Source organism: Oxyura jamaicensis, chromosome 27, assembly GCF_011077185.1.
Source record: "Oxyura jamaicensis isolate SHBP4307 breed ruddy duck chromosome 27, BPBGC_Ojam_1.0, whole genome shotgun sequence".
Taxonomy (NCBI): Eukaryota; Metazoa; Chordata; class Aves; order Anseriformes; family Anatidae; genus Oxyura; species Oxyura jamaicensis.
The window spans coordinates 2,794,394-2,820,073 of NC_048919.1; the positions used below are offsets into that span (position 1 = coordinate 2,794,394).

A 25,680-nucleotide genomic window follows, 5' to 3' on the forward strand; every position below is an offset into this window, starting at 1 on the left:
TTGCAAAAGCAGAGACTTTATCTGTGTCTGAAGAGTGAATAATGTGGTGTGGTGCTCTGTGTGTGCCTCTTTTCTGCCATGGAGAAAGACATGCTTTGAGGATTCATAAATAAATCAGCTTCAGTGCCCATGAATATGCAGTTGGACACAGTTTCAGGCCTTTGCCATTCAGTGTTGAAGATGGATTAATTTTCTTTATAACTTAATGTGTCCTCTGTTTAAATGGCAATTAATACATTTAAATTAAATTAAATAAATTAACTAATTAATACAGATTACAACTTAGTTTTTACCCTCTTTCCTTCTTCTCCCTTAGCAATTTCTCCATTCCACATGGTGCTGTGCTCACATGCCATCCTCTTAATTGTCCACAGTTGACTTTCTCCATGGAAGCCGAAGCACTCAGCTTTGTTATGTTCTGGTTAGCCTTTTGAGGACTTGATGCCTCCTGCAGTCACAGAATTCCCTGCTTTGTGTTTGGGCCTTAAAATCCTTATGTGGTCCATTCATTTGCTTAATTCTGTGTATGTCAGAGTTTTCATTGTGAACTAACCTCTTGTTCTTTTTTATGCAGAATGATGTAAGGATAAAGTTTGAATATAACGGAGAAAGGCGGTAAGTCTGTCTTCGGTACTTTGATATTTTGCCTAGTAGAATAATTTAGTCAGGTTAAATATCTCATTAGCTTCAGTTTCCTTGATGCTGAGTGAAGAACACACAGTAGTGAGAAATGTCATTAAAGGCAGATAATACACAACTTATTTTTTTAGAAAGTCACTTTCCTCTTACTTATTTCCATAATACCTATTTGTAAGTGAATTGCAGTAACAGTAAGTAAGCTCTCCAGCCTGAGTCTTTTTATCTCAGATACGTTTCACTTTTGTTTCATTTAACTAAAACCAAATGAAGCTAATCAAACTAGCTTCATTCTTTGCTAGTTTCTCACTTCCTGATGACCTATCACTATTGCTGTCCTGCTGTGACTGAACAACATACACAGCAAGGGAAGATGTTTCTTTGGTCTCTGTTTCCTTCTTATTTCCTCTGATACATGGTATTGAGATGCTTTCTTTTTTCAAAAAAAATTAACTGAATGAACATTTTTGTTTACAATGTTGTTTCCAGTGAGTAAAATTTAGTCAGGTCTTTTCATTCCCTGCTCTTCTGCGTACGTGAGTTTTTCTTGCTGAAATAAAATTTCTCACACAAGTAAATTTTACTCATTTTGTAAATCTTATGACTTTGTGTTCACAGAAGGTCATTACTGAGGTTTAAGACCACCTTACACATACTCTTAAGATACTAGTGCATCATATAATTCCTTCTTTTTTCTTGTCGAAGGAGCTCCGGTGTGATTAGTACACACATTCTCTGTCACAAGTTGATTTTGCACTGCTCATGCTCATTGTTAAAGGGTCACTAACTGTAGCTTTTTAGAGGAAGTTGCTGGTGTGTTCTTTGGCACTTTTGGCTCCTTGTTTGGCTGTTGCAGGAGGTTATAAAATACACCTTAATTCTGGAGAACGCTACTACCTGCATTGGTTGATTACACACATCGTTGATGTGCGAGTCAAACCCTCACAGGGGTCTTGTAAAAACACATCCTGTGCTTATGCATTTATCACCAGAAGGGGTTTAGAGAGAAGGGATGTATCTAGTACAGTACATCAAGTTAAACCTTGACTGCTCATTAATAGTGTCTGGTTATAAAATAATAAAGTAATCAACACGTTGTTAATTTTGGCTTAAAACTTTCCCCTGTTGTTCATGGTTCATTTTTCACATCGAGGCCTCAGTTTGAGATTGTTTTAATGAACATTCTCCATGATGCTCCGTGTTTGGTCCAGTTTGGACCATGATGCTGGAGCCAGTTATAGCTCAGTGTATTGAAGCAGCCAACAGAGTGCAAATGTTGTACCAGTGGGAATTCCCGGAAGATGTAATGATTACCTAGAAATTTCAAAGGCTGGTCTCAAAAAGGCCCTGATTTGTTTGAGAGGACCTCTCAATACTGTCATAGCTGTTCAGTGGCCATGTGAATGTACGGGAAGGCTCCAAGCTTGCTTGCAGCCTCTTTGAGGGTCCTCTTGGGCTTCCACTGAGGAAGAAAAGGGATCTTGATGTTATTTATGTTCCAGTTTCCTTTTTCCGAAGAAATCAATTGGATTGTAAGCATGAATTTGTACGCTACTCCTTACAGGCATCCTATAGAAATCCTTTGGTTCCTTCCGTTCCAGGCAGTATTTTCAACATGAAGTGGTTCATGATTTGATGGTAAAACACAAATTTAAGAAAACATTTTTGATAGTACCTCAGTACGAGTTGTGTACAGAGATCCTAACAGCCTGTTACTAGCAAAGGTTACTGACTGGGCTGCTTAAACTCTTCCTCAAGTGTCGTCCTTTGTCAAATGTAGGTGTTTGTGTTAAAAGAGGCAAACAGTCATTTTTGTTGATGAAGCAAACAGTAAAGAATAACTTAAATTTTTCCTCAAAAAATGAACAGTTACATTCACCTAAGTCCTGTATGGTGAATTCTATGACTAAAAAAACAATTTTGGACATTCTGCTTTGTCATAGGCATTGTGAGGACTACAAAAGGTGTCACAGCTTGTCGCGATAGCGTGTCGTGACAGGGCACCTCGGAAGCAAGCTCCTGTCACCATAGTCCCGTCACCTTCCATGTCTTATGCCTGAGTACATTTAGGATGGCACAGAGCTCAGGGGAGAAGGAAGGTTTTCCTGAAGTAACATTAAAATGAAAAGGTTGATTGTGTGTTAGTCTAATTATGCAGTTACGCTTGCCTGAATTCCCCATTCCCCGAGCGGTATGCAGTTACAGACAGCAAGCTTGCACCGAGAATGTAAGTGTGTGTACTGGGTTTCAGAGGAGCTGCCAGATCTGACCACAAATATTTAAGGTGGTCAGGCAGGAATGGGCTCCTTAAACCACGCAGTCCATGATTTTGTGTTAGAAGAGTGCACAGAGTTTTTTACACTAACAGCATTTGTGGCACCTGAGAACAGCTCTGCTTTTCAATGCCATGAGTACAGAATGGAAGCCTTTATAAGGGGCTTCAGTTCAGCTGAGAGCTAAATTACATTTGTACAGTGCCAGAGTGCTATAATTTCATGGACGGCTTTCTCAGTAATATGTAGAAAATGTTATTGTGGGCTGTGTTTTTAACAAGGACAATTATTTCTAAATTGCTGAACATTGTAGGTCGGGTAGCAAGATGAACCCTTCCTGGGAAGTGGCTGAGGAAGCCAACTAACACTAGAACTATTTAAAACAAAGGCTGCATGTAGAGAAAGGACACTGAGTGTTGGCAAAGCGTGCTGGATGGACTTTTTGGAAGTTGAGCCTTCTGTCCTGAGGTCAGGTTCAGCACAAAGCTGTGTGATTGCCCCCAGGGATTTGGGGTTTCACCAAGCTGTGAGCAAGATGGATCTCAAGCATCCGTGGTCCGTTCAGGTAGTCCATGCTCTTCTTGATGGCAGAATTGCCGAGCACTGCAAACAGCCAAGTTTTTGTGCCAGTATTTCAGCTCAGCAGAAGCAGAATTGTTCGAAGTCGCTATCTCAGAGCTTTCTGATACCTCCCCGCACGGCAGTGCCATGTCCCAGAGCTGTTTGTTGGACCTGCGGTTGGGAGGCATCCTGGTCTTGGGGCCCGTGGCAGCAGATGGCGAGGAGTCTGCTTGCAGGAGCCCGAAGGCAGGAACAACCAGCTAAATGGATTTCTGTGCGGTCAGCATCCTTGGTTCACTAAAATAAGGTCTGACGAGCTGTAAGCTATAGTTTACATTTGAATCCTCCAGTTCTTGACCCAGCACATTTTACTTGCTGATTATTCTTCCGAGAGAGGTAAAATCGTCTTTTTCCATGGCCGTCAAGGTAGCAAGTTTCTGAGTACTTGGCAACTTCCTGCAGCAGAACGTTCCAGCAAAATAAACAGTTTTATTTTTTCCTCTGCTGGAACTTCGTTTTACTACTATGCCTAAAGCATTATCACTTCTATCCTCGTGGAGGCAAAACAGTAATAAATACCTAACAAAGAAAACTATACTGCACTTTTCTTAAAAGCATGCCTGTGCTGTGGCGTGCACCAGGATTCCCTTGGACAGCTGTGCCTGTTGCCATTTCGGATTTCTTGAGGCCATTGATGTGTATCGGCCTAGAACGCTCTGACACTCAGCTGGCAAGGAAATGGCTGGATGTTAGGACAAGGATTTTAGTGGGCCACAAGGTCTGGGCTCACAGATAGCGATCAGAAAAAATTTATTTTAATTGTCAGTCCGCTGGTGGATATGCCCGGAGTTGCATTACATGTGAGCACACAAGAAAAATACTTGTTTTGTTTAAATATGTCTCTTTTACTAAAGCAGGGAGGGCACATGAGATTATGAGATTGATCCGTTGTATATGAATATTTTGAATTACAAGTCAGATGTTGTTACAGCTGAAGCAGTATTTAAGTTTTGATATATTACACTTCTGTAATTAAAAGAGAGAGAAAAAAAATTAAAAGAAAAAAAGCCAGGAGTGACCAACAGTTGCACGTGAGTTAGGTTTGACCTCAACTCCTGAGAAAAAGCTGCTGCTTGTTGCATGGGATTTGAGGTAGAACTACAGAAACGGTGTGATGAGTCTGTGTTTCGGGTGTTTGGAGATGTTTGACTCAAATTTGCAGAAGGTGAACGTGGAGCTAATGTCCCAGATCAGCTTTGGGATCGAGGGCTTTGAGGTTCCTTCGTGTCTTCCTGCTGATACCTTCCCTCAGGAGTTCAGGCCTAACTTGCTGTGGGAAAGTTTGCTGAAACCTTTCAATTGGAACACATTTTGGAAAATACTAAGAACTGAGTTTTTTGTTCAGATATCAGGGTATTTAAATCAAAGTACTTTTTGGTTCTTTGGGCCTTTTGCTGCGTAACCCTCACTAAATGTATTTGTGTGTGTTTAGTGCCTGAGGCGGTATTCTTTAAGCCAACATACATAATAGATTTGTGTCCTCTTACATGGAAGAAATTTATTCAGTAAAGGATACTTTTCTATCCAGGAGCAAGGACATTCTATTTGAAATCTTCAGCTGAATAATTCTGAGGTTGAATATTGCATTTTGGTGAGCCATTTGCAAATGCACCAGAGATCAACAATTCCTTGCTAAAATAAATAATTCAAGTTAAAAAGTTAATTACCTATTTGAGGATGAAAGGAAAACATTTGTGTTTTGGTTTTGTTTTTAATGATTCAACCATCTAATTTGATTACATTATCAGGTATATGTCTGAATTCTGTAAGTAAATAAGTAATTTTTTGTTGTTTTTCCAGAATAATCCCATTTGTCCGTCCTGTGCGCTATGAAGATGTGCAACAGAAAGTGAAAACAGCCTTTGGCCAGCCCCTGGACCTCCACTACATGAACAATGAGGTACAGAGCATTTTTATCAGTGCCCAAAACATGCAACAATCTCTCTAGATGACGCTTCCTTTTTCCATCCCAAATTCTGTGCCTTTAAATTAAATTTTTGTTTTTTCCCTCTAATATGAACCATGATCAAATCTCTCTGCTCCAGAGGAAGACGTGCTGATATGGACAGGACATCACACTGATGTCTATACTGTAGACATTATCATCTTGCTTCTTCCTACTGGTGTTATTTGGGAGACTCTCTTGGGGAAGTAAAAAAAAAGTTAATTGAAGTATTTTGACTATTGAAACCAACTATCACAGGCCAGTAGATCTGCAGTCTGCCGACTACAAGCAGTCCCCACATCATTTCTTTAGCTGCCCAAGAACAGATTTAGAAGTGTCTAATTTGACCACCAACCTGCAGCAGTCATCCAGGCATTTGTAACACATTTACTTCTTGCTGGCTGTGACCCTTCTGCTTATTGCTCAGCTCGCAGGCAAACAACATGAGTGAGGGAACAGGGAACGCTATCGGGTGGCTGTGAGGGGTTTTGGGCACTATAGTTGATAAAATAAAGTGACCTGGGGAGTATGCACTTGTCTCTGAGGAACTGGGTAGTCTGTGTTAATAATCTAAAGTATTTTTTGGCTTTCTCACTGGGCATCCTGGCTTTTCCTGTTTTTTTTTGTTGTTGTTGTTGTGGTGTTGCCCTTGTGTTGGTAGAGACTGCATCCCTATGAAAGAGATGTAAAACCCCATTCACCAGCAGAAGTCCAACAAAATGAAAGCATTTCTTCAGTGTTAATAACATCCACATAGCGAGCTGTGAGGGGGCTGTAGATAGAAGGTGTCCGAGGGTAATTTCATGGGGTTTTACCAGCAAGTTTTTAAAAGCTTGATTACCTCTTTCAGAGCGTAAATCTTCCCTGTGTTCATCTCTTAGCTGAAACCTAGTTTTCGTTTGATTGTTAGGTCTGGATTCATGAATATTCTGAGACAGTGTTGTCATCAGGGAGTCAGCCTGTCTCTGACTTGTTCTTAGCAAGCAATGAATTCAGGTAGCAATTAGTATTTTGTGAATGCAGCCTTAGGGAAATTTGCATGGGGTCAACCACTTTTCTGATGGTATGGAAGGAAAGCTCTGTATAAAAAGACAGACAATACTGTGATGAAAACTTGTGGCATAATTGAGCAATCAGAATCCTATTCTATATTCTGATATTACTTTTATTTTTTTATGGCTTGTTTAAATTCCTGTTACAGAACTAGAATCTTTTTTTCTGTTCTTTCTAATGATTTTTTTTTTGTTCTGTATTTTGCAGCTATCGATTCCTCTGAAAAACCAAGATGACCTGGATAAAGCAGTAGATCTCTTAGACCGAAGCTCTAATGTGAAAAGCCTTAGAATATTACTGTTGTCTCAGGACAGAAACCATGTACGTAACAACTTCTGTGACTGCAGCAAAACGTAGTCATAATGGTGTTTTTTTTTATCCAAGCATAATAGGAATTAGTAAGATTTCTCTGCTTCAGAGACACACATGAATATGTTTATTCTCTTTGTTTTGGCTTACCTATAGGGTTTGTTTTGTTGTTCTTTATTTATTTATTTATTGCTGGCTGCAGCAGGTGTTTAGGGATTAAAACACTGAAAAGAGGTTTTCAAGATTACGTAAGGATGTTTTATGTGGAGTACCCAATGACTGTATGCAGAAAACTCTTGATGAGTTTGGTTCGTAGAAAGCTTTTTTAAGTTTCGATTAGTAGCACAGTGTCAAAACTGCACGTAATTATCTTGTCTTGAAGAAAGCACAAGTTGTTCTTGAAGACAAGCTATTAGCACTTTTTTTTTTCTGGATGGAATGCCTCAGGACATACCTGATGCTTTTTCAGTTCTGTGGCTTACTGCTTTGAATCCAGTCTTACTGTGTAGAAACTGCATTGCTTTTAGCTAATAATGGCACGTACACACCTAAGATGAATTAGACTGTCTTGGTTCACTGTCCATCATAAGGGGCTGTGGCAGTCCGTGACTATCAATGTAGTTTGCACTTTTCAGCAGAAAAGTCTGTAACATAAGAAGTAAGTCAAGTTCCCAAAGATGACTATTTTAGACAGTGAATTGAAATATGAACTAAGTTCATATTAATGAAAAATGTCAGAAGTTTCTGGTACTGCTGGTCTGCACGTGAACTCTGTTCACTCAGGCTGTTAAACCAGTGCTTTTGGGGTGATTTTTTGGGTGATTTTTTTTTTTCTTTTCTTTTTAGAATAAAAGTCATCCAGCTTTTAAAGCCAAAGACCCCTGGTAGCTTAGATATTTTATTTGCAAATTACTAAACCTTCTTGAACAGTGTGACACAAAAAGCTACCCTATCTTGAAATCTCTGTTGATTGTAGTATGTCAATCTTGAATGTTCATCCTTGTTCAAGTTCTGCAGGCTGTGAGCTCCAGCTCTTGGAATAATCACTCCTCTAATTCTTAGAGCTGTCAGGGGAACTTAAATATACTTTGTACTATTTTTGAAATTGATAATCTATGCTAATAGACAAATAAACACCTTCAGGTGTATTAACAGCAGTTTCTCAAATGTGCCAAAAGCTGGAAGGGTACTGGGGGAACGATGATGATCTTTGTCCTATGCCCTGTCCCTAAGCATTTGTTACTGGCCACTCTGAAGACAATACTTGGCAAGAAGGCCTTTGGTCTGACCTAGTGTAGTCAGATTTTGTTCTGTGTGGTCAGGAAACAGTCTGGAAAAGGTGGCCTCTACTTTTGGTATTACGCAGTAAAACAATCGTCTTTTACAGCCGTCTTAATTCCAGTGTCTTGAGGCTACAAACCAGATGTTATTTGATACTATCTAAACTTTACGTAAGCCCCCAAGACCTTCCTACAGTAAACACTCACTAAGTCTCATCCCTACACCAGCCAGTAGCCAGTACTGTGGTGGTGTCCTTTTATTAGCTGTTTTTTCCTCTTTTGCTCAAAGCAGAAACAAACAGCAAAGTCTTCAGTAAGTGCCACTGTTTCCCCCCTCTCCTCTGACTTCCTCTTCATCTCTGAGTTGCCTGACAGGAGAGCCCTACATGTGATAAAGCAAAAGCCCACGAGGCTGAAGGAGGTTTCTTGGCTGCATGATCTCATCCCACTGAGGGAGCGGGAAGCATTATTTTTCCTGAAGTACAGGATGCAGATTTTGTTTTAGTTGTGCTCTTTTTCTTTTTCTGGGGATGGAAAGGTAATGTTGTGACTTTGGCACTAATATGTGTATAAAACAACTTAACTTTCCAGTGACTAGTACTGTGAGCTCTGTGACTAGTACTGTGAGCCTGTCTTTGTGGATATTGTTTTTATTAATTTCCTTGTGCCTCTTACTGTGGCTCACTTGTGCTCTTTCTTTAGCAAGAAACTCACTCCTGTTGTCCTTTCTTTCTGTTTAGAAACTAACGGGAAGAACTGGTGAAGTTGAACACCTAGAGTACCAAAAGCAGACTGTCCACATAAATAATGTGACCTCTGCATCCGTTATTCAGCTCCCATGAATGTATTCATGACGGAGTTTCTACAATTTAAACCAGGCTCCCTCCTTGCTACATGCAAAGGATTTTCCTTTTTAAATGACCAGCTATTTGATGGTTTTACTTTTTTGATTCTACGGCCTCACACCTTGTTTGTCAGTCCTATTCGAATAAAATTCAGAAGAGAGAATTCATTTCCTTGGGGTCTCTTTGGTTCTGTTCATCTCAGTAAAATCAGTGCATTACAAGCATTCAATTCCGTAACACGCGAGAGGGAGGGCTTGTCATATCATCTTGTAAAACTAGCTGCTTTGGGAGAAGACAATCGAAATGAAAAATATCCACTGGTCCTCAGCACCTGCTTTGTCATGCGTGATATCTCATTTGCTCGGGGAAGGTTGCCAGTCCACAGTATTTCAAATGTTTGGACCCTAGTGCAGCCTCCTCAGATAACTGGTGCCCAGGATGAGTATTCACAGCAAAGCTCAGTTCTGTGTTAAGAGCCCATGTTACCTGTGCAGTTCCCAGGGAGTGCACAGAGGGGTTAAATCCCTGGAGCTGCAGTCTGAACGTTCACAAGTGAGCACCTTAAGGAGTTTGATTTAAGCATTTAAGCTTTGCAGTTTCTCTGTGAGCGCTTTGCGTAACTGTCGCACAAGGAGGACGACAAGTTTCCTGGGCAGCTTCTTACTGCACTGAATTGCAAAACCATCCTGCGGTTTCTCTTTCTACAAAGCATACTCGAGGTACCCCTTCTGTCTTCCTCAGCAAATGCAGGAGAAGTCCTGTGGCACGTCTCCTTTCACTGCTCTTTCTGCTTTGAATGAAAGGAAGGCACTGTGGAAAAAGGATCTTTAATTCGATTACATCCCTGTAAGTGCAGGGCAGGATGAGTGAAAGCAGTGCAGGCAGCATTCATCTTGTAATCTCCCAGGTCTTTGTGCTTTCAAATTCTAGGATTTATTTTTGCTTAAGCTGGTTAGTCAGCTCTCTTAAAAATTGTGGGGAATTCAGTTGCTAGCTAACCCTGTCTGAAAGAGTGCAAGATTCATAGTTTATCGCTGCTGGCCAAAGTGGCTGGCAAAGCTACAGGTTCTGCCGTGGTCTGATATCAGAGGGTGATCTGAGCCCCTTTCCTGTTAGCTTCACAGGTAGCTGCTAAAGGAAGACAAACACTGAGACCGGTAAATCCTGCATTTGATTTGAAGCTGGAGGGAAGCATGCTCTAGTTGTTTGACTCCTGTTCTACAAAATAATTGCAAAGCTTCCTCTTTTGCTGCCTTTATTGTTTGTGTTCTTTGAAGTAATAAGACATCAGGCTGTAGGGCTGGTTTTCAGCTACTTTCTTGCTACTAAACATAATGATATTTTTGAAACTGTGGCCAGATTGCTTGAGCTCCTCAGTCTCATTTTGTTTTATTTCATTTTCATTTTACCCAACAGACAAGTTCTTCACCCCATTCTGGACTGCCCAAACAAGTCAGGATTAAAACCTCCCAATCTGTGGGGGATGTGAACACACCCTATCAGCAGCCAGAACCCAGAAGTAGGCATCTGTCTGTCAGTGAGTATTTTTGCCACTTCTGCTTGTCTTTATTTTGTGAAAATTACCTTTTGGGCACTAGGATTTATGATATAGAGTTTATGAAAGCCATGAGAAATTGAAAGGTTATTCTAGGACAAGGCTGTTCATTTTCAAAAGCTCTTAATATGTTTATAATAGAACGTTTCAAAGTTCCTTACTAAGTTGTTGAACAGCTGAGGAGCTGCTAAAAGGGATGTGCTAAAGCCAGATTCATTGAGGTTAGAAGTTTGGAAAGCTTACGTGAGTCCATTAAGCTTTTTTATTTAGACTGGCAATTTCACTTCATTAAATCTAGATTTGATTTTTTTGTATTAATTTTTTTTATGTTGAGTTTTGGAATTGGTGCTTGCTCCTGTAATCAAGCATTTTATGGGTAGCACAGGAATTGCCACTGCGTATCTAACCGCTGCCCTACATACAGAGTTCCCTTACTTTCCACTCTCATAATTACCAGGTAGAGCACTGGCAAATTTGGTAGGTAACTGGCACAGCTGCACAGAAAATAATGACAAAAATCAGAGTAATATGTAACTTTGTCTCATTTCCTTTGTGTCCGTTAGCTTAGTGAATACATGTTCAGTGAGAAGGTCCACGTGAGACTGCAGTAATGCAAATAATCTAAACCTGCAAGTTGCCAAGTATTATCAATTCTCACAACTTCTAAAAGTTAGTGTGCAGAGTTTGAGAGGAAGAACTCACTGACCATACGTGTACATGTTACAGAACATACACTGCACCATATAGCACATTGATTTACACCCACAAACACGCGTTTCATCTGCGTGGTTTCTACCTGTAGTAGGTCTGGCTGAGTTGTCCCAGCTTCTCCATGGTATCCCCCTGTATAACTATAAAGTACTGCTGAAAGATGCTCAAAGCTGTTAAGTTTTTTTATATTTTAAAAAAAGTCTGAAGTTCCTTCAAAGATTTTTGGGTAAAAAAAAAAAAAAAAAAAAAAAAAGCTCCATGGTTTAGAATCTGGCTCCTTTGTGTGAAACCTCAGCGAGCTGTGAAGGAGCAGAAAGAAGGTGAAGGTGATAATAGGGATCTACAGCCTGAAGACTAGAGCCTGAGATGGTGTTCTGTGTAAATGACTCTTGCTTTAAAAGTGAGAAAAGCTGAAATTTGCTGGAAACAGAAGCAGAGGATAGTTGTTTGCTTTAGCAGCTATTTTAGGGCTTGTCAGACCCAATGCTTCAGCTGACAGGTGCTGCAAATCACAAGGGCAGCACTAGGAGCTGGGAATGTCAGAGTTGTTCTGTTTCCAAGTTCTAAACCAGCTCTCTCTGTGGAAGAGGAGTGCTTCAGGTTCATTAAGTGTAAACTTGAGGCGTAATCTTAACCATATTTTATTTAACAGTATTTGCAAAGCAATCCTGGTGTCAAATAACAAATCTGATTAAATTAGTGCAGACAGTCCCATACTGGTGGCTCTAAACCAGAGTCAGATCCACACTGCTCTGATCAAAGCTTATTGGGAGAAGAAGCTCAGTAGAGAAGGACTTGAGAACTGGATCAGCAGTTCTCTAAATTAGACTCATCTAGCAAGTCTGCTGTATCTTTTCTAGAGTCTGCTGATCCCCATTTTGCTCTTATGAAGTAGCAAACAAAAAAAAGACGTGCTAAAAACTTCTGAAGTACATCTGAGGCTGGTACAGAAAGGGTTTACCCATCCATTCTAGTTTGAAGTTAACATGCATAAAAAGAGCAGCATTCCTTGGTCCTATAAGGCAAGCAGAGATATCCACGCTTGTCTGAACACCACGTTTCTTTTTTTTTCGGACAGATTCGATGCCAAAAATATTTTATTTTTTAAAAATCTTTCTCTTTTGTTGGCATTTGAAGGTATCCAAATCATGATGCCAAAGCTAACAGACTGTACCAAGTGTCTCTGTCATGGGCAAGCGGTACAGTAATAAGGGGCCCCTTCTGTAACGCTATTGCACAGACTCTCTCCTCTTATCCTGGCTTACGAACATTTTCTGATTAGCCTGTCATCACTCATGAAGGCATTAGTTTTATTTTCTGAGCATGTCAAAGTTTCAGGCTGCTACCTTATTAAGAGGTCCAGAAGGATTCCAGTTTTTCAGGAGGTCTGATAGTAAGCTGGCAGTAGCTTAGCATTAAATCTGCTCCCTCTTCCTCCTCTTTTCCTATCTTTGATTTTGGACAAAGAGCATACCCTTGTTAGCACGCATTTCAGGCACAGAAACTTGCCTATTCATAACACGTCGTGAGATGGAAGTCAAAAGCAGCGTGGAACAGAAGTTGTTTGCAGGAGATACATCCCTGTAGTTCCTGTCTTCTGAAACAGCCAGGCCTCGAGCCCGCTGTCACCAATTCAGAGGAAGTAAAGATAAGTTGTGTTTAAAAAAAAAAAAGAGAGAGAGAGGGAAAAAAAAAGTTGCTAAGCATTCTGGCAGCACTTGTGTTTTTTCCACTCACTTCCTTTGATATGCATTGATTTAGTGCCGACTTCCTTTTCCTGCCCAGCGCTGGTGGCCTTTCCACAATAGCGGCTGGGCTGCTGCCAGCAGGGCTCGGGCTGCCTTCGGCCAGCCGTGGTGGCATTGTCTCGGAAAGAGTGAAAGTGTGCTCCCGTGACTCACTCGGTGCAGCCACAAAGCACACTCGCTTGTTTATCCCTGCTACAGTTGGCTCGTGCCATCACGTGAGCTCCGCAGAGCTGCTTGGAAAATCAGGTAGTAGCTCAGCAGATTTTTTTGCATGCAGTCCACCTCCCCGCCGTGTGCTCTAAACCATGCCAGTGGAGGGTTTTTTTCCGCTCCGCAGCCCTCTGAAAGGTGTACATGCTGGTTTTCGGCTAGCGTCTGCCAGTGTTTGCCTTCACTCTTTATTACAATAATTTCTGTAGAAAATATTTTCCTTGGGAGAGGATTTGCTGATCTTTACCCATCTTTCATAGCACCTGAGTACACACAGTTAATTAAAGACAGTGTTGTGAAGAGCACAGCTTGAGGGCTGATCTAAAAACTCTGTCTCTGACTTCATGGGTGACCTTGAGCAGATCGGCTGGACCACAGCATTTCTTGGAGCTCATGGATTAACTTGGTGGGAGCTGCAGGTGGATAGGTCACTGCAGGAAAGGGTTTTATTCCTTCCTGTTTCTCAAGTATCGTCTTTGAGATCAACAAAGAAAAAGCAATTCCCAGGGGTTGAGCTTTTCTGCGTGGCACAACAGAAACTCCTTAGGCAGTACCATGATGAGTAAATTGTTTTTGTTGTCTTTTTCTTTTGGCCCCTAAACATACTTACTCTGACCATTTACTTATCTTATAACTGAAAATTGCAGAATTGACCTCGGTGTGTTTTTGCTCAAGCTAACCATACAACTTCAATTTCACACAGTAGAACACATTTTGGGGTCATTTACAAAGTTACCAGTCTTCCCACTGAATACTAGAATCGTTCAGTATTGGTATGATCAGCTGACGATAACTAGCAGGGATAGTGTTCTCCCTCGAGGCAGATGACACTAATGGAGGCAGTTACAGCCAAGGCAAAAGACTGGTTGCTCTGACAAGAGTTTTGTCTAGTGGTTAGCAGTGTAGTGAAGTTCGTGCCCCTGTTGCAAAGCCAGGAATTCCTGAAGTCCTCTGCCTTCCCCAGGATAATGAAGTTATGCTCAGAGGATTGAGCAGAAGAGGTTAGAGACAGGTGACATCTCCTTTAGGAGCTTCGCCAGTAATTTTCTTGTAGCAGCTTAAATGGAGGCCCAGGTGCTCACTCAACAATTTGCTTTTTTACATCGCACCTCCTGGTTCCACTCCAGACTACAAGGCTTACTCCAGCATTGCTGTGATCATAGAGGTCTAACGTTAGAGGTGAATATTTGGATTCTGTGTGCGTGCACGTGCAGTCTCGTTTCAGTAAGCATCAGTCTCAGAGGTGTCCTTGTCTCTGGCTCAGGTTCCCAGAACACAGGCCGAAGTTCACCACCCCCTGGGTACGTTCCAGAGAGGCAGCAGCGCATTGCTCGGCAGGGTTCCTACACCAGCATCAATAGCGAAGGCGAATTCATCCCAGAAACCAATGAACAGTGTGTAAGTATGAACATCAGGGTAAAGAAAAGGAGGTCCAGCAGTTGAGGAATTTGCTGCTGCTGTCTGGGCCCTCTCTTTCACTCCAGAATAATCAGTAGTTATAGCTGTGTTAGTAGCTACTAGTGTTGCCCTGTTCATTCAAGCCATGCTTCAAACCTCGGTGCCTTTCTTGGGCTGCCAGAAGCTGTTGCTGTGCATATTGGGCACTGTCTCTCCACCTCCAAATGAACCCTGCAGTTCTGGTGGCATTACACGTGTATGCTCAGGTTTCCTATTGATCCTCTGGCATTTGAAACTGCGGTTTCCATTGAAAAAAGTAGGAAGTAAGGCCAAAGGGCAACCCGCAGGTGGGGCCAGCAATGCAGTAGCACCAGCAGAGACTGTTTCTGAAATCACTTGGGATCAAACCCAGCACACTGGTTGATTTACTTTAATCGTAGCAGCAAAGTCCTTCATTACCCAAAGCACAGCAGTGGCTCAAATTCGGTATGTGCTTAACAGTTTACCTGGGAGATGTAGGAAAAATGTACACTGTAAATAGCTTTAGACTCTCCTCTTCCTCTGGACATCCTCCAGGCACACAGTAGAGGACTCTGATCCTCTTGTGCAGCCTCTTTTAGGCATCAGACTGATGTTGCTATGTGGCTTCTTTTGTGTTGCAGATGCTGGACCCTTTAAGCAGTGCTGAGAACTCGGTGTCAGGAAGCTGTCAGTCCTTGGACAGGTCAGCAGACAGGTATAGGCTGGTAGGAACTTACATGCTCAAATCAAAATACCAGTTGCACTTATGCAAAAGTCTGTTTTCCATCTCAAATTTTCTTGGAGAGAACTAGGAACTTATTTCCTACCTATATCCAATATATTTCTTAGAGAGAATTAACTGCATCTTAAGGCTGTTTTATTTTCTGGCAAAACCATACACCAACAAACTGGTGCTTCAGTAGCTCTGTGTTATAAATACAAAGTTCTAAAGTGTGCCGTCTGTGTGGAGCCTGGGCTCAGAACATCTGGCTGCAGGGTATTTAAATCTTTTAGACAAGGCTCTACTTGTTCATTAAAAAAAAAAAGAAAAAACAACAACCTATTCTAAGGTTACACAAATACATCATTACCCTAGATTCCTGTGCCCTGCAAGATACTGTATTAATTCCTCAGGTAAATGGAGGGGGGGGCTCTCCTTTGGAGAAGTTAGTCACAGTCTGATGGTCTAGATCTTTCCCTTCCCTTCCTTTGCTGGTGGTGGTGCCCATGTCCCGCAGGTATAAGGATCAGTGCTGCCTTTGAACATCTTTGAACAAAGTGTGTGTGAGAAAGGCTGTGAATTTTTAAGTGCTTCCCATGTAAAATCAATAATTTGAAATAACCTGAAATTCATAAGCCGAAAAGCCCCATTTAAGGTTATGTATGGACCCTCCCAGAAAGAGTAATCTTTTACAAAGACAAGTCCTTTTCTCAGTTCAAGGAATCTAGAAGCTACAAAATTGATTTCTTCCCCTGCAGGCTTTGATTTGGGGGAGAAGGAAGGGCGCACATGCCTTGAGGTGTCAATAGACAGCTGTAGGTCCTATTAGCTTGAATAGCAACCATGGCTTCCCCTGTGGGCTTCAGCTTGTTTGTAAGGTTCTTCCAAGCTGGTTCCTGCAGTGTAAGCCTTTATGTTGAGCACTTGAGGTTTGGTTTTGTGTCCATCTGCTTCTTCCACACAGTTTGAGTCACAAAGAAGCAGTTAAATTAACCTCTGTGTGCACACATTTATATTTATTTATTAATTTTGTGTTTTCTTACCTGTCCTTCTCTCCACTTGTTCCTTGCTGGTGTGGGTATCATCTGGGGAAGCTGTTTTTCTCCTTGTACACTGGTTTAAAAATAAAAAAAAAAGTGCAGGTAACACGGCTTTGGTACAGATTAAGTTTGTGTAATCTCTTTAGAGATGTTAGAGGCCTTCTGCCAAGCAAGGAGCCATACCTAGGCTTGCTTTCAGGAGTCCTGCTTACTGGGGAGAACTGTGAGGTATCGTTGCTGTAAGCAGTGATTGTGGTTAGGCTCATCTGCTGCTGGTAGAGAGGAAAGTGAACAGAAGTTTTCAGGACAGGAACTCTTACACCTCACGATGACCCTCTTAGGGCAGTGGTCCCCGTTCTCTTCTGCCCTGTGAGCAGTGTGCTACAAGCAGTGTCCTGTTTTGCTCTTCCTCTCAGCCTTGGATTTAGCCTTCCATTTCACGTAGCTGCAGGAAGCGCTAGGTCTCAAACCATGGGCTGGGGAACCACTGAATGAGTGGCACAAACTGAACAGAAGGGATTCCTGCCCGTACTGGGAAATAGTCTGGGGCTAAGCCTGGCTTCGTTTTAGCATGAAATTATTGTAGGGACACCAGCTTGAGAATCACCGTTACTGATGTGCAAATATATTAGCTTGTATTATAAAGTCCTTGTAGGTTTCTCTCCAGTAGCTAGCAAAACTTACTCTTGCCTTCTTTCTTTAATAGTCCTTCTTTTCGGAAGTCACGGATGTCAAGGGCACAAAGCTTTCCTGATAATAGACAGGAGTTCTCAGGTATGTCAGCGTCCAGTATAAAGAGTTCTTGATCCAGACATTTCTGCTGTTTGCTGGCTAGCCTCCATGTTTGCTGGGATGATAAAAATAGAAGAACTGGGGATATGTTGACTGAAAAGTGCTGAAGTTATTTATTTCTTACATCTTCCTAAGTATAAAAATTTCAAAAAATCTTCTGTATCAGGAAAATTCTGCCCTTAGAAAACGTGTGCTTTTTGAAGGAGCCTCACTTCTGTCTTTGCATCTGCTTCCAGACCGCGAGAATCAGATCTACGACAAAGCCGGGAAAGGTGGAACCTACCCTCGGCGCTACAACGTCTCCATGCAGCACAAAGACTACAATGACGGTGAGTTGTGTTCAGACCTTCATTCCAGACTTGAAAAAGAAACTGAAGCAATGGCAACCTCTAGGGACCAGCATAACTCTTCAAGAACCTCACAATACCCCGGCCCATGCAGTTAGTGCCCGAGTTGCTGCTACTGTGCGTGATGCTGCACATGATGCTTGTCCCTTTTCAATGGGACACAAGATTTCTTTGATTACTTTGCCCTTTCTGCATATATCCAGGCTGATCTGTGAGTGGTAGGATTGAGCATTGGACATGTTTATTCCTACCTGAAGAGTTCATCCTGCTTCACTAATTCACAATGCAAACTTGCTTCTGTGTATTTTGAAACAAAATACCAGGGACGCAGGCACAGCTCTGCTAGGCAGGCTTTAAGGAAATTAATTTCTCCAAGTTCCATAAGAGGCGCAAATTCTCATAATCTGTGTGTGTGTTTTTTATTTGCAAGTCCAGGCACGTTATTTAGAAAGTCATTCTGTCTTTGTGGTTGTTAACGAGCTTTGGATCTTGTACGGTAGCTTGTAAACCAAATTTTGCTTTGGAAGGCAAGTTCTGTTTCGATCTTGATAGAAGCACAACAGCTCTGAGGACGTTACAAAGTGTTCTCTCCCCTCTGCCCTGGGAGTCATCCAAAGCTGTACTGAACTCAACATCAGCCCTACGCTGTTACATTTTTGCATATTGTCTGTTTGGTAGTAGGTTATATTTCATGGGAAAAGAACACAACATGTTTTTTCTGTCCCTTCTCTTCAGTGCTTAACTTTCAGCCATTACCTCCCAGCTGTAAGGATGTCATTTAGAAATTTTACCATTTTTCTCCAGGTCGGAGGACGTTTCCCCGGATACGGCGTCACCAAGGGAATCTTTTCACTTTGGTGCCTTCAAGTCGTTCCTTAAGCACTAACGGGGAAAACCTGGGCCTGGCATTGCAGTACCTGGACCCCCGGGGGCGCCTGCGGAGTGCCGACAGTGAAAATGCCCTCGCTGTGCAGGAGAGGAACATTCCCACTAAATGTAAGTGGTCACCTTGATGCTGGAGAAAGGCTTCCTGGGGTTACAGGCAGGAAGGGCTGTTAGAGATGAACTCCAGATCCAATTTAGACTATCGCTTGATTTTTAACAAGCCATTCCAAACCACATAATCACGTGGCTGTGTTTTGCCACCAGTCTGTCTCACCAATGAGAGGTCCTTTTTTTCCCTCGGTTGAGCTGGTTTAGAAGCTGGTGATAATCTTTGGTCAAACAACAGTTCAGGAAGGCAAGTGCTGCTTGTAAAGCATTTTTAGATCTGTACAACCAGCTGTTCTCTACCGCCTCCTATTTTGGTAGTAAGGTTTAGCAGTCCACAGTAACACGACCATGTAAAAAGATTTTAGGAGTTTTGGGGCTTGAAATAGTTCAGGAGTTGTTGAGTAAAAATACGTAGTCTTGCATGTGAGATGGCCTTTCCTTTAGAAAGCATTGGAAATTCATGTAAGAAATTTAAAAAAAAAAAAGTTGATTGGATCTAGATGATGTACAGGATTCTTAAAACAGTCAGAGAAGCTTATTGTCTTGCTACATTAACATTTATAGTCGGGCTTGTGGATTACAATTATTTTACAGTTAAGGACTATTTATCTCACTTGCTCCTTAGTAGAAAGATTTACTTCTGTATTTATAACATCCCTGAGTTGTTTTTTTGGGAACGTTTTATTGTTGTTTAAAAAAAAGGGGGAAAGAAATAGAGCATCAGTCATTAGTAATGAACTTCAGCGATCCCGTACAGTAATTTAGGGATCAAAATAAAGACATTAAGCAGGCAGAGCAAGCAACACTAAAACACCGACTGGCAGTAAATCTGATTAAATTAGACATGGCAAAGCTAATCTCTGAGCTCTTCTATATTTTCACACTGTCCAGATGGCTGGTTCCTGTCTGTGTTTTTACAATTTCTTGTTAGATGCAACATAATTGGAAGCATCGCACTGCATGTGTCTGCTAGTGTCCTTTTCAAAGTTAGAGCTAAAGCACTGCTCTTTGAGTAATGTGCTGTGGTCTTAAGTGCAATCTGGAAAACTGGGCTCAGGACTTTCTGGGTCAGGAGGCTGCCACTTGTACAATAAGCTGGCCAGTACAGTAGAACAATGAGAACTCATAATTCCCTGCTGACGTAACCTGCTGCTGGGGGTGTTGGAGGTTGCTGCTTTAGCTGGTTCTCATGTATATTTTTTAGAGTCCAGCAGGTGATGAAGATACTTCCACTGTTCTTGCATTACAGCCCTTACCATACCAGTTTCTCGTAGGGTTTTTCTGCTGTAGAGATAACCTTGCAGTAAAATCCTTCATGCAGGAGAAGGAACCCCAAAATATCTAGTAGTTGGCAAAGAACTCAGAAATTGTGTCCTTCACGTTGTCCCAGAAGCTTAACAGTCATTCGTAGCTGGGTGGGATTGATTCAGCAAGGCTGATCCAGCTCTTCTTCATCTGAAGTGTGTAGTAACTACATATCAAGGGTCAGAAGGTCATATTTAATTGCTGCCCCATCTCTTAAGATTGTGATGTGGTAGAATCCACCCTGCTGGCAGAATGAAATAACTTAAATGAATGAATAACTTAAAACTTGTCTATAGCCTATCTTTATGAGATGTTGCACAGTTTCCTTTCGATGGGATGCTGTGGTCTGGGAGTCTGGATGGTTGAATACAGTTCAGAGCTCTGCCACTAACTGATACTCTGAGAGTCCCTTTCACGTCTGTTTCTTTATCTGCAAAACACCTGCTTCAGTGGGAATATGATGGGAATTGATCTTTGAAAAGCTCACCGTTATCTTTAAATAGCACAGCCAAAAAGGAGAATAATTGCTGCTGTTTTTTAGCTCCGAGTGCTCCTATAAACTGGCGACGAGGAAAACTGCTGGGCCAGGGTGCCTTTGGCCGTGTGTATTTGTGCTACGATGTGGACACGGGCAGAGAGCTCGCAGCTAAGCAGGTCCAGTTTGACCCAGAGAGTCCTGAAACGAGCAAGGTAATTGTCTTTGCAGCTACTAAACTTTGCCATGCAGACTTTGAGATCCTGTAATTTGCTTGTATCTGTCTGTCCTCGAAAGCTGGCATCATTATTTAGTTTGTACTAGGGTTTCAAATCACGCGGAGAGGAATAGAAGTCATTTAAAAATTGCTTTTCCGTATTATTAACTTCAGTCTGAAACTAAAATCCATTTTCTGGCTTCATTTTTGGCTGTCTATTCTCAGCTTTTTGGTTTGTTGCCAGGTTACTTGAGGAATACTAGACTGCCCTGTGTTCCTGGTTAGACACGGATGTGAGTGAAACTAGACCCAGAAAGAGCAGGACTTTTTTTTCCTTCTTTAAATTAAGAAAAAAAAAAAAAAGAGAGAGAAAAAAAGCTTCATGCACTTGCTAAACGCATTTTCTGTGTTTTTATGGCTTTCTGGGCCCTGTGTCGAGTGTATTAATTAATAGTTGCCTGTTTCCACTGCTGAATTCTCTCTATCCTCAAGATAGACTGAACTGTGATGTGTAAATTAATCAAGAACATGACAACACAGTAGAAATGGTGGCAATGGGAAGGGGTACCTTGAAACTGTACAATAGCAAATGATTCCCTCATAGTGAATGCAGATGGATTGACTGATAGATTTTTGCTAGTATTTGAACAATGAACTGATTTCCCAATATTAAACAAATCCACTTTGAGCTAAAATAACTGATCCATGAAGATTTAATTACTCTGACTTGATGTGGAACGTTGGTGCCAAGAGCAGGCCTAACTTGGTACGTTGTAAGTTGTACCATCTCTCTGCTGTAAATCAGACAGTAAATCTGAGCCAAGGAAGAACAGGCTGGAACATATTTTGAAGGCACTGAAACTCCAAACCTTAATCTATCAGTTGGCCCCATTGAGCTCCTTCCTCTGGTTCCGTGCATCTCTGCAGCAGCCAGGTCCTGCTCTTGAAGAGCTGTATCCTCTCCTAAAGTGAGAGGAGCAAATCTGGCAGCTTCCAGTGGCAGGCGTGGAGAGAGTTAAGTGGGACTAATTTGGGGGGAAACCATCATTCCTTTTTCCATAAATCCTCGTGCTCCAGTGCCTTTGATGTTCAGCCTGTTCATTCCCTGGATTCAGCAAGAAGCTGATACTTTTCCTGGACAACAAACATCTCCGATTCAGTCTGAAACTGTTGGATAGCCTTTTTACCTCTGCACTACAATACCCTGTTGTCTGTGGCAGGCATAAAGCAGAGAATTAGTTTCACGTGCATAGCTGCAGATTCTTTGAAGTAAATAAGAGGAAACTGATTCTAAGGTTGATCCAAGTAAAATCATCAACATGAACCATAGCAGGACTACATGAGAAAAGAAGTCGGGAACTTTTAGCTCCTGTAATCTGGATACCTAAGGGATTGGGGTTTCTGCAGAAAAATTCCTGGCCATTCTGTAGCAATGTATTCAGACCTTTTTCATAACTGAAATTAAAGCGCACTGCCATCAACTTCATGCTGAGGAGTGAGGCTATTGCTGTATTGTGTGCAAATAATTCTTTCCATCAACCTAGCTGAAGCTATTGAAAAAATAGGTGACAGAATCAAGGCAACAAAGTTGTTGTTGTTGTTGTTTTTCTGGTACTAAATTTGTATACGATACTTCCTCTGTTCGATATCTAACATCTGCACTGCTACTACCAGCTTTACGGTAAGGATGGACTTGAGGCATTGGTGAATGTTTGCCTTTCCCAAGAGCTATTTGAGCCAATGCCATGGATTAGACTGCATCAGCGTAGTAGTGGTCTCGTCCTGACAGTGACAAGGATGGATTGATTAGAGTATATTAGGATTTATTATTCTCTGGAGCCAGCACCTTATTTTCTCCTTCAATATCCATAGGAAGTGAGCGCCCTGGAGTGTGAAATTCAGCTGCTGAAGAATCTCCAGCACGAGCGTATTGTTCAGTATTACGGCTGCCTACGGGATCGGGCAGAGAAGACCTTGACCATCTTCATGGAGTACATGCCAGGGGTAAGAGCTGAAACAAAGTGAGAGGGGTGGTTTTTTTGATCGGAACTAAACTTTTGCTTCATCTATGTAATCCATCAAACACTGGAACAGGCTTTCTAGTGAGGCAATTGATGCCCCCATGCCTGACAGTTGTCAAGAGGGATTTGGATAATGCTCCTAATAATATGCTTTATCTGTTGGTTAGCCGTGAAGTGGTCTGGCAGTTGGATTTGGTGATGTTAGTCCTCTCCAACTGAACTATTGTATATTTCTGTGTTGTATCCTGTTAGGTATGTTCCCTTCTCATACTGTGTTACAGTGCCACTGTTCATTTTTTATTCATGCCCAAATCACCTCTTTGTTTTGTTTTTTTTTTTCCTGACGTGTCTTGTAGTTGAAATACACTCTGTTCATTCGTCACTAAAGCTAATTCTTTCCTTCAGTCTAAATTTGTTCTGCCAAAGTACTTGAAAGAACTTGGGCCAACTTGTAAATTGGGCTAACTGAATTAGCAGAGTCATTCAGTGCAGCAAATTAGCTTAAAACTGACCCTGCAAAAAGGGAAACCTTTGACCCGGATCTGTCTGCTGAACTAGTTTATTGCTTGTGTCCACAGACAGTTGTATCAACACAGCTGAAGCATGGAGGAAGCGCAAAGAACCTCCTCAAGCTATTTCTGCTGTAAAGCAATGTCCTTGCTTTTCTCAAAAGGGGCTTCATAGGGCAAGAAGTTCTGAGAGCCTCACAAAAAGGCTTTAGAAGAGGCCAGAATTCATTGCTTGTGCTGGTTGGGTATATAACACTATCGCAGCTCTGGGAATTGAATGGAGACTGCAAGATTTGTGGTTTGTCATTTTTTTGCCAATCTGTTCTGTTTGTTTTTGGTGCAGGGGTCAGTGAAAGACCAGCTGAAGGCATATGGTGCTCTCACGGAAAATGTAACCCGGAAATACACTCGCCAGATTCTCGAAGGAGTCTCGTACCTTCACAGCAACATGATTGTGCACAGGGACATAAAGGGTGAGATCGGCTGGTGATTTATATATATACCATGTGCTGAAGGAATTCTGGGAAAAAAGAAGCCAAATGTTAAATATTCAGTGTTCTGGTTGTGGCTTCTTAATACTGCTTTGCTCAGATATCCCTTTTTGTCTTATATCCTGTCCAGGTCTTAGGGATGGAGATAGTCTGGGCTGGGTGAGGGAAGTTGGGCTGTCCTCTCTACAGGACCTGGGAGCGCAGCAGTTGGTGCTTGTAGTAAGGAAGACTGGAAACCTCTAATTCTTAGGACTACACAGCTGTAAATCCACCCCAGTAAAATGAGGTTAAGTTGCCACCTGACTTTCACTGCCCCTATAACACAAGTTCATTTCCCTGTTGATTCCCTTCTAATTTCCTCTCTGACCAAAGTGCCATTTCTTAGCTGTTAAGCATACCAATTGCTCTAAGAGCTCAGTGCCTCTTTTGACAATCCTGCTTACCTCAGGCTCTTGTAACTTGTCTTTCCTGCTCTGTGCAAGGAACCTCTCTGACTTTCCATATAAAGCTTGCGTGATGAGTCCTTAGTTGTCTTCTTCCCAATATAACCCCATGGAGCCAGGCAGTCTCCTTAAGAGTTAATGTCAACACATGTGGCAGACAGCACGCACATTTTTCTGTGCTCTAGAGGGACAGGAGCATTGCTCACTGTGAGAAAAATATCTTATTGTTCCTGCCTATAAATCTTCATTGCCTCCCCTCTAGGGTTGGCAAAGGGAAATGAGCTGCTGGTTCTTGAATAACACCTTGTATACTGCTTGCGTGGTGCTCTTTACCACATGATTTCCTACCGATGGATTATTCACTAGTTTGCACCCATCTTCCAGACCAAACTGTTCATTTGTCCCTAGGGTGCTGGATGCCCAGACTTCCTATTCCAAATTCAGCTCTCCCACTGGGGAAGTGGAGTGGTAAAGCCATCTCACAGCACAAATGCATTTTACTGGGGAGCAGAAGGAGTTCACGTAGGCATATACTAAATAATGGCAACAAAAGATTCTTGAGCTTATTGCAGCTTTGGAGGAAGAATTGTTTTTGGTGTCTAAGCCTTAGCTCATATCCACACACAAGCTATCCTCTAAGTTTGCTTTTTTTTCCTCTGTGTTTCATGTTCAGGACCTCTGACCAAGTGAAGTGGAGATTGACTTGTTTATTGTAGGAGTTCAAAGCGGTTTAATTAGGTACATCTGTTAACCATTGCTTTCTGGTCAGCTGGGTATATTCACCAAAGTAGTATCCAAATAAAATCATTTTCTACACAGCTATGTACTATCTAACCCATTGGCCTAGGGGCCCTGTATAGGCTGTCTGGGCTGTTTACAGGCAGTGTTAACAATGACAGTGCTGACTCAGCTCTCATTTCCCCTCCCCCTTTGCTTCCTTATGTTTTTCCCCTGAAGTTTTTCCCATTTGCAGCCATTAGCAGTTGGCTTGTCTACAGCCTGAAATAAAGAAATGATGTTTAGCAGGTCACCTGAGGCTTGAAAAGCCATACCATGAGCATGGGTATTTCTGGGTTGGATATCAGCTTTGTAGGCTGCAGATCCAACAGCTGGATTGTATGAAAACATCTGTCTCGATTCTTTTTTTTTTTTTTTCCCTTCTTTTTTTTGTCCAGGAGCCAATATTCTCCGTGACTCTGCTGGGAATGTGAAGCTTGGGGACTTTGGGGCCAGCAAACGGCTGCAGACAATCTGTATGTCTGGAACAGGCATCCGCTCTGTCACTGGCACACCGTACTGGATGAGCCCAGAGGTGATCAGCGGAGAGGGCTATGGAAGAAAAGCAGACGTATGGTGAGGGATCGACTTTCTGTCTGTCAATCAATTTAGAGCTTTTCTGGAGTGAGATAATAGAGATATACATACACATTCTGTTATCCCTATGTATCCAAATTCAGATTTAATCTGGATCAAAAGTGAGAGCAGTTTAAGGTAAACTTAAGTAGTTGGTTTGAACTTAAGACATGATCTGCTGCAGGCTGAGCTGTGCAGTGTCAACACACAAGTGCCCATTTAGTGCTTCAGTAACAATTTCCATTTGTTCCTCCCTCGAACTGATAGCCAGTTCTCTAACTTTCTGGTGCAAGGTTTCCACCCTTCTTATATCCCTTATGTTGATAAGAGACCAAAGTTTGTTTGGGGAGAGTCCATTCATTTTGTTT

At 41.9% G+C, this 25,680-nt stretch overlaps 1 protein-coding gene across 2 annotated transcripts in view; it reads left to right on the plus strand.

Moving 5' to 3' along the window:
• MAP3K3 (mitogen-activated protein kinase kinase kinase 3) overlaps positions 1-25,680 on the plus strand; it is a 41,250-nt gene that overhangs the window by 12,109 nt on the left and 3,461 nt on the right. The window contains exons 4-16 of one of the 2 annotated variants that reach the window (XM_035347726.1): positions 575-615; positions 5,331-5,430; positions 6,736-6,849; positions 10,379-10,499; positions 14,451-14,584; positions 15,247-15,320; positions 17,073-17,140; positions 17,395-17,487; positions 18,310-18,501; positions 20,345-20,493; positions 22,368-22,499; positions 23,369-23,498; positions 25,135-25,312. In XM_035347726.1, the coding sequence (XP_035203617.1) occupies positions 575-615; positions 5,331-5,430; positions 6,736-6,849; positions 10,379-10,499; positions 14,451-14,584; positions 15,247-15,320; positions 17,073-17,140; positions 17,395-17,487; positions 18,310-18,501; positions 20,345-20,493; positions 22,368-22,499; positions 23,369-23,498; positions 25,135-25,312 (1,526 nt within the window). The remainder of the gene's footprint in view (positions 1-574; positions 616-5,330; positions 5,431-6,735; positions 6,850-10,378; positions 10,500-14,450; positions 14,585-15,246; positions 15,321-17,072; positions 17,141-17,394; positions 17,488-18,309; positions 18,502-20,344; positions 20,494-22,367; positions 22,500-23,368; positions 23,499-25,134; positions 25,313-25,680) is intronic. The other variant, XM_035347727.1, reaches the window with a different exon arrangement.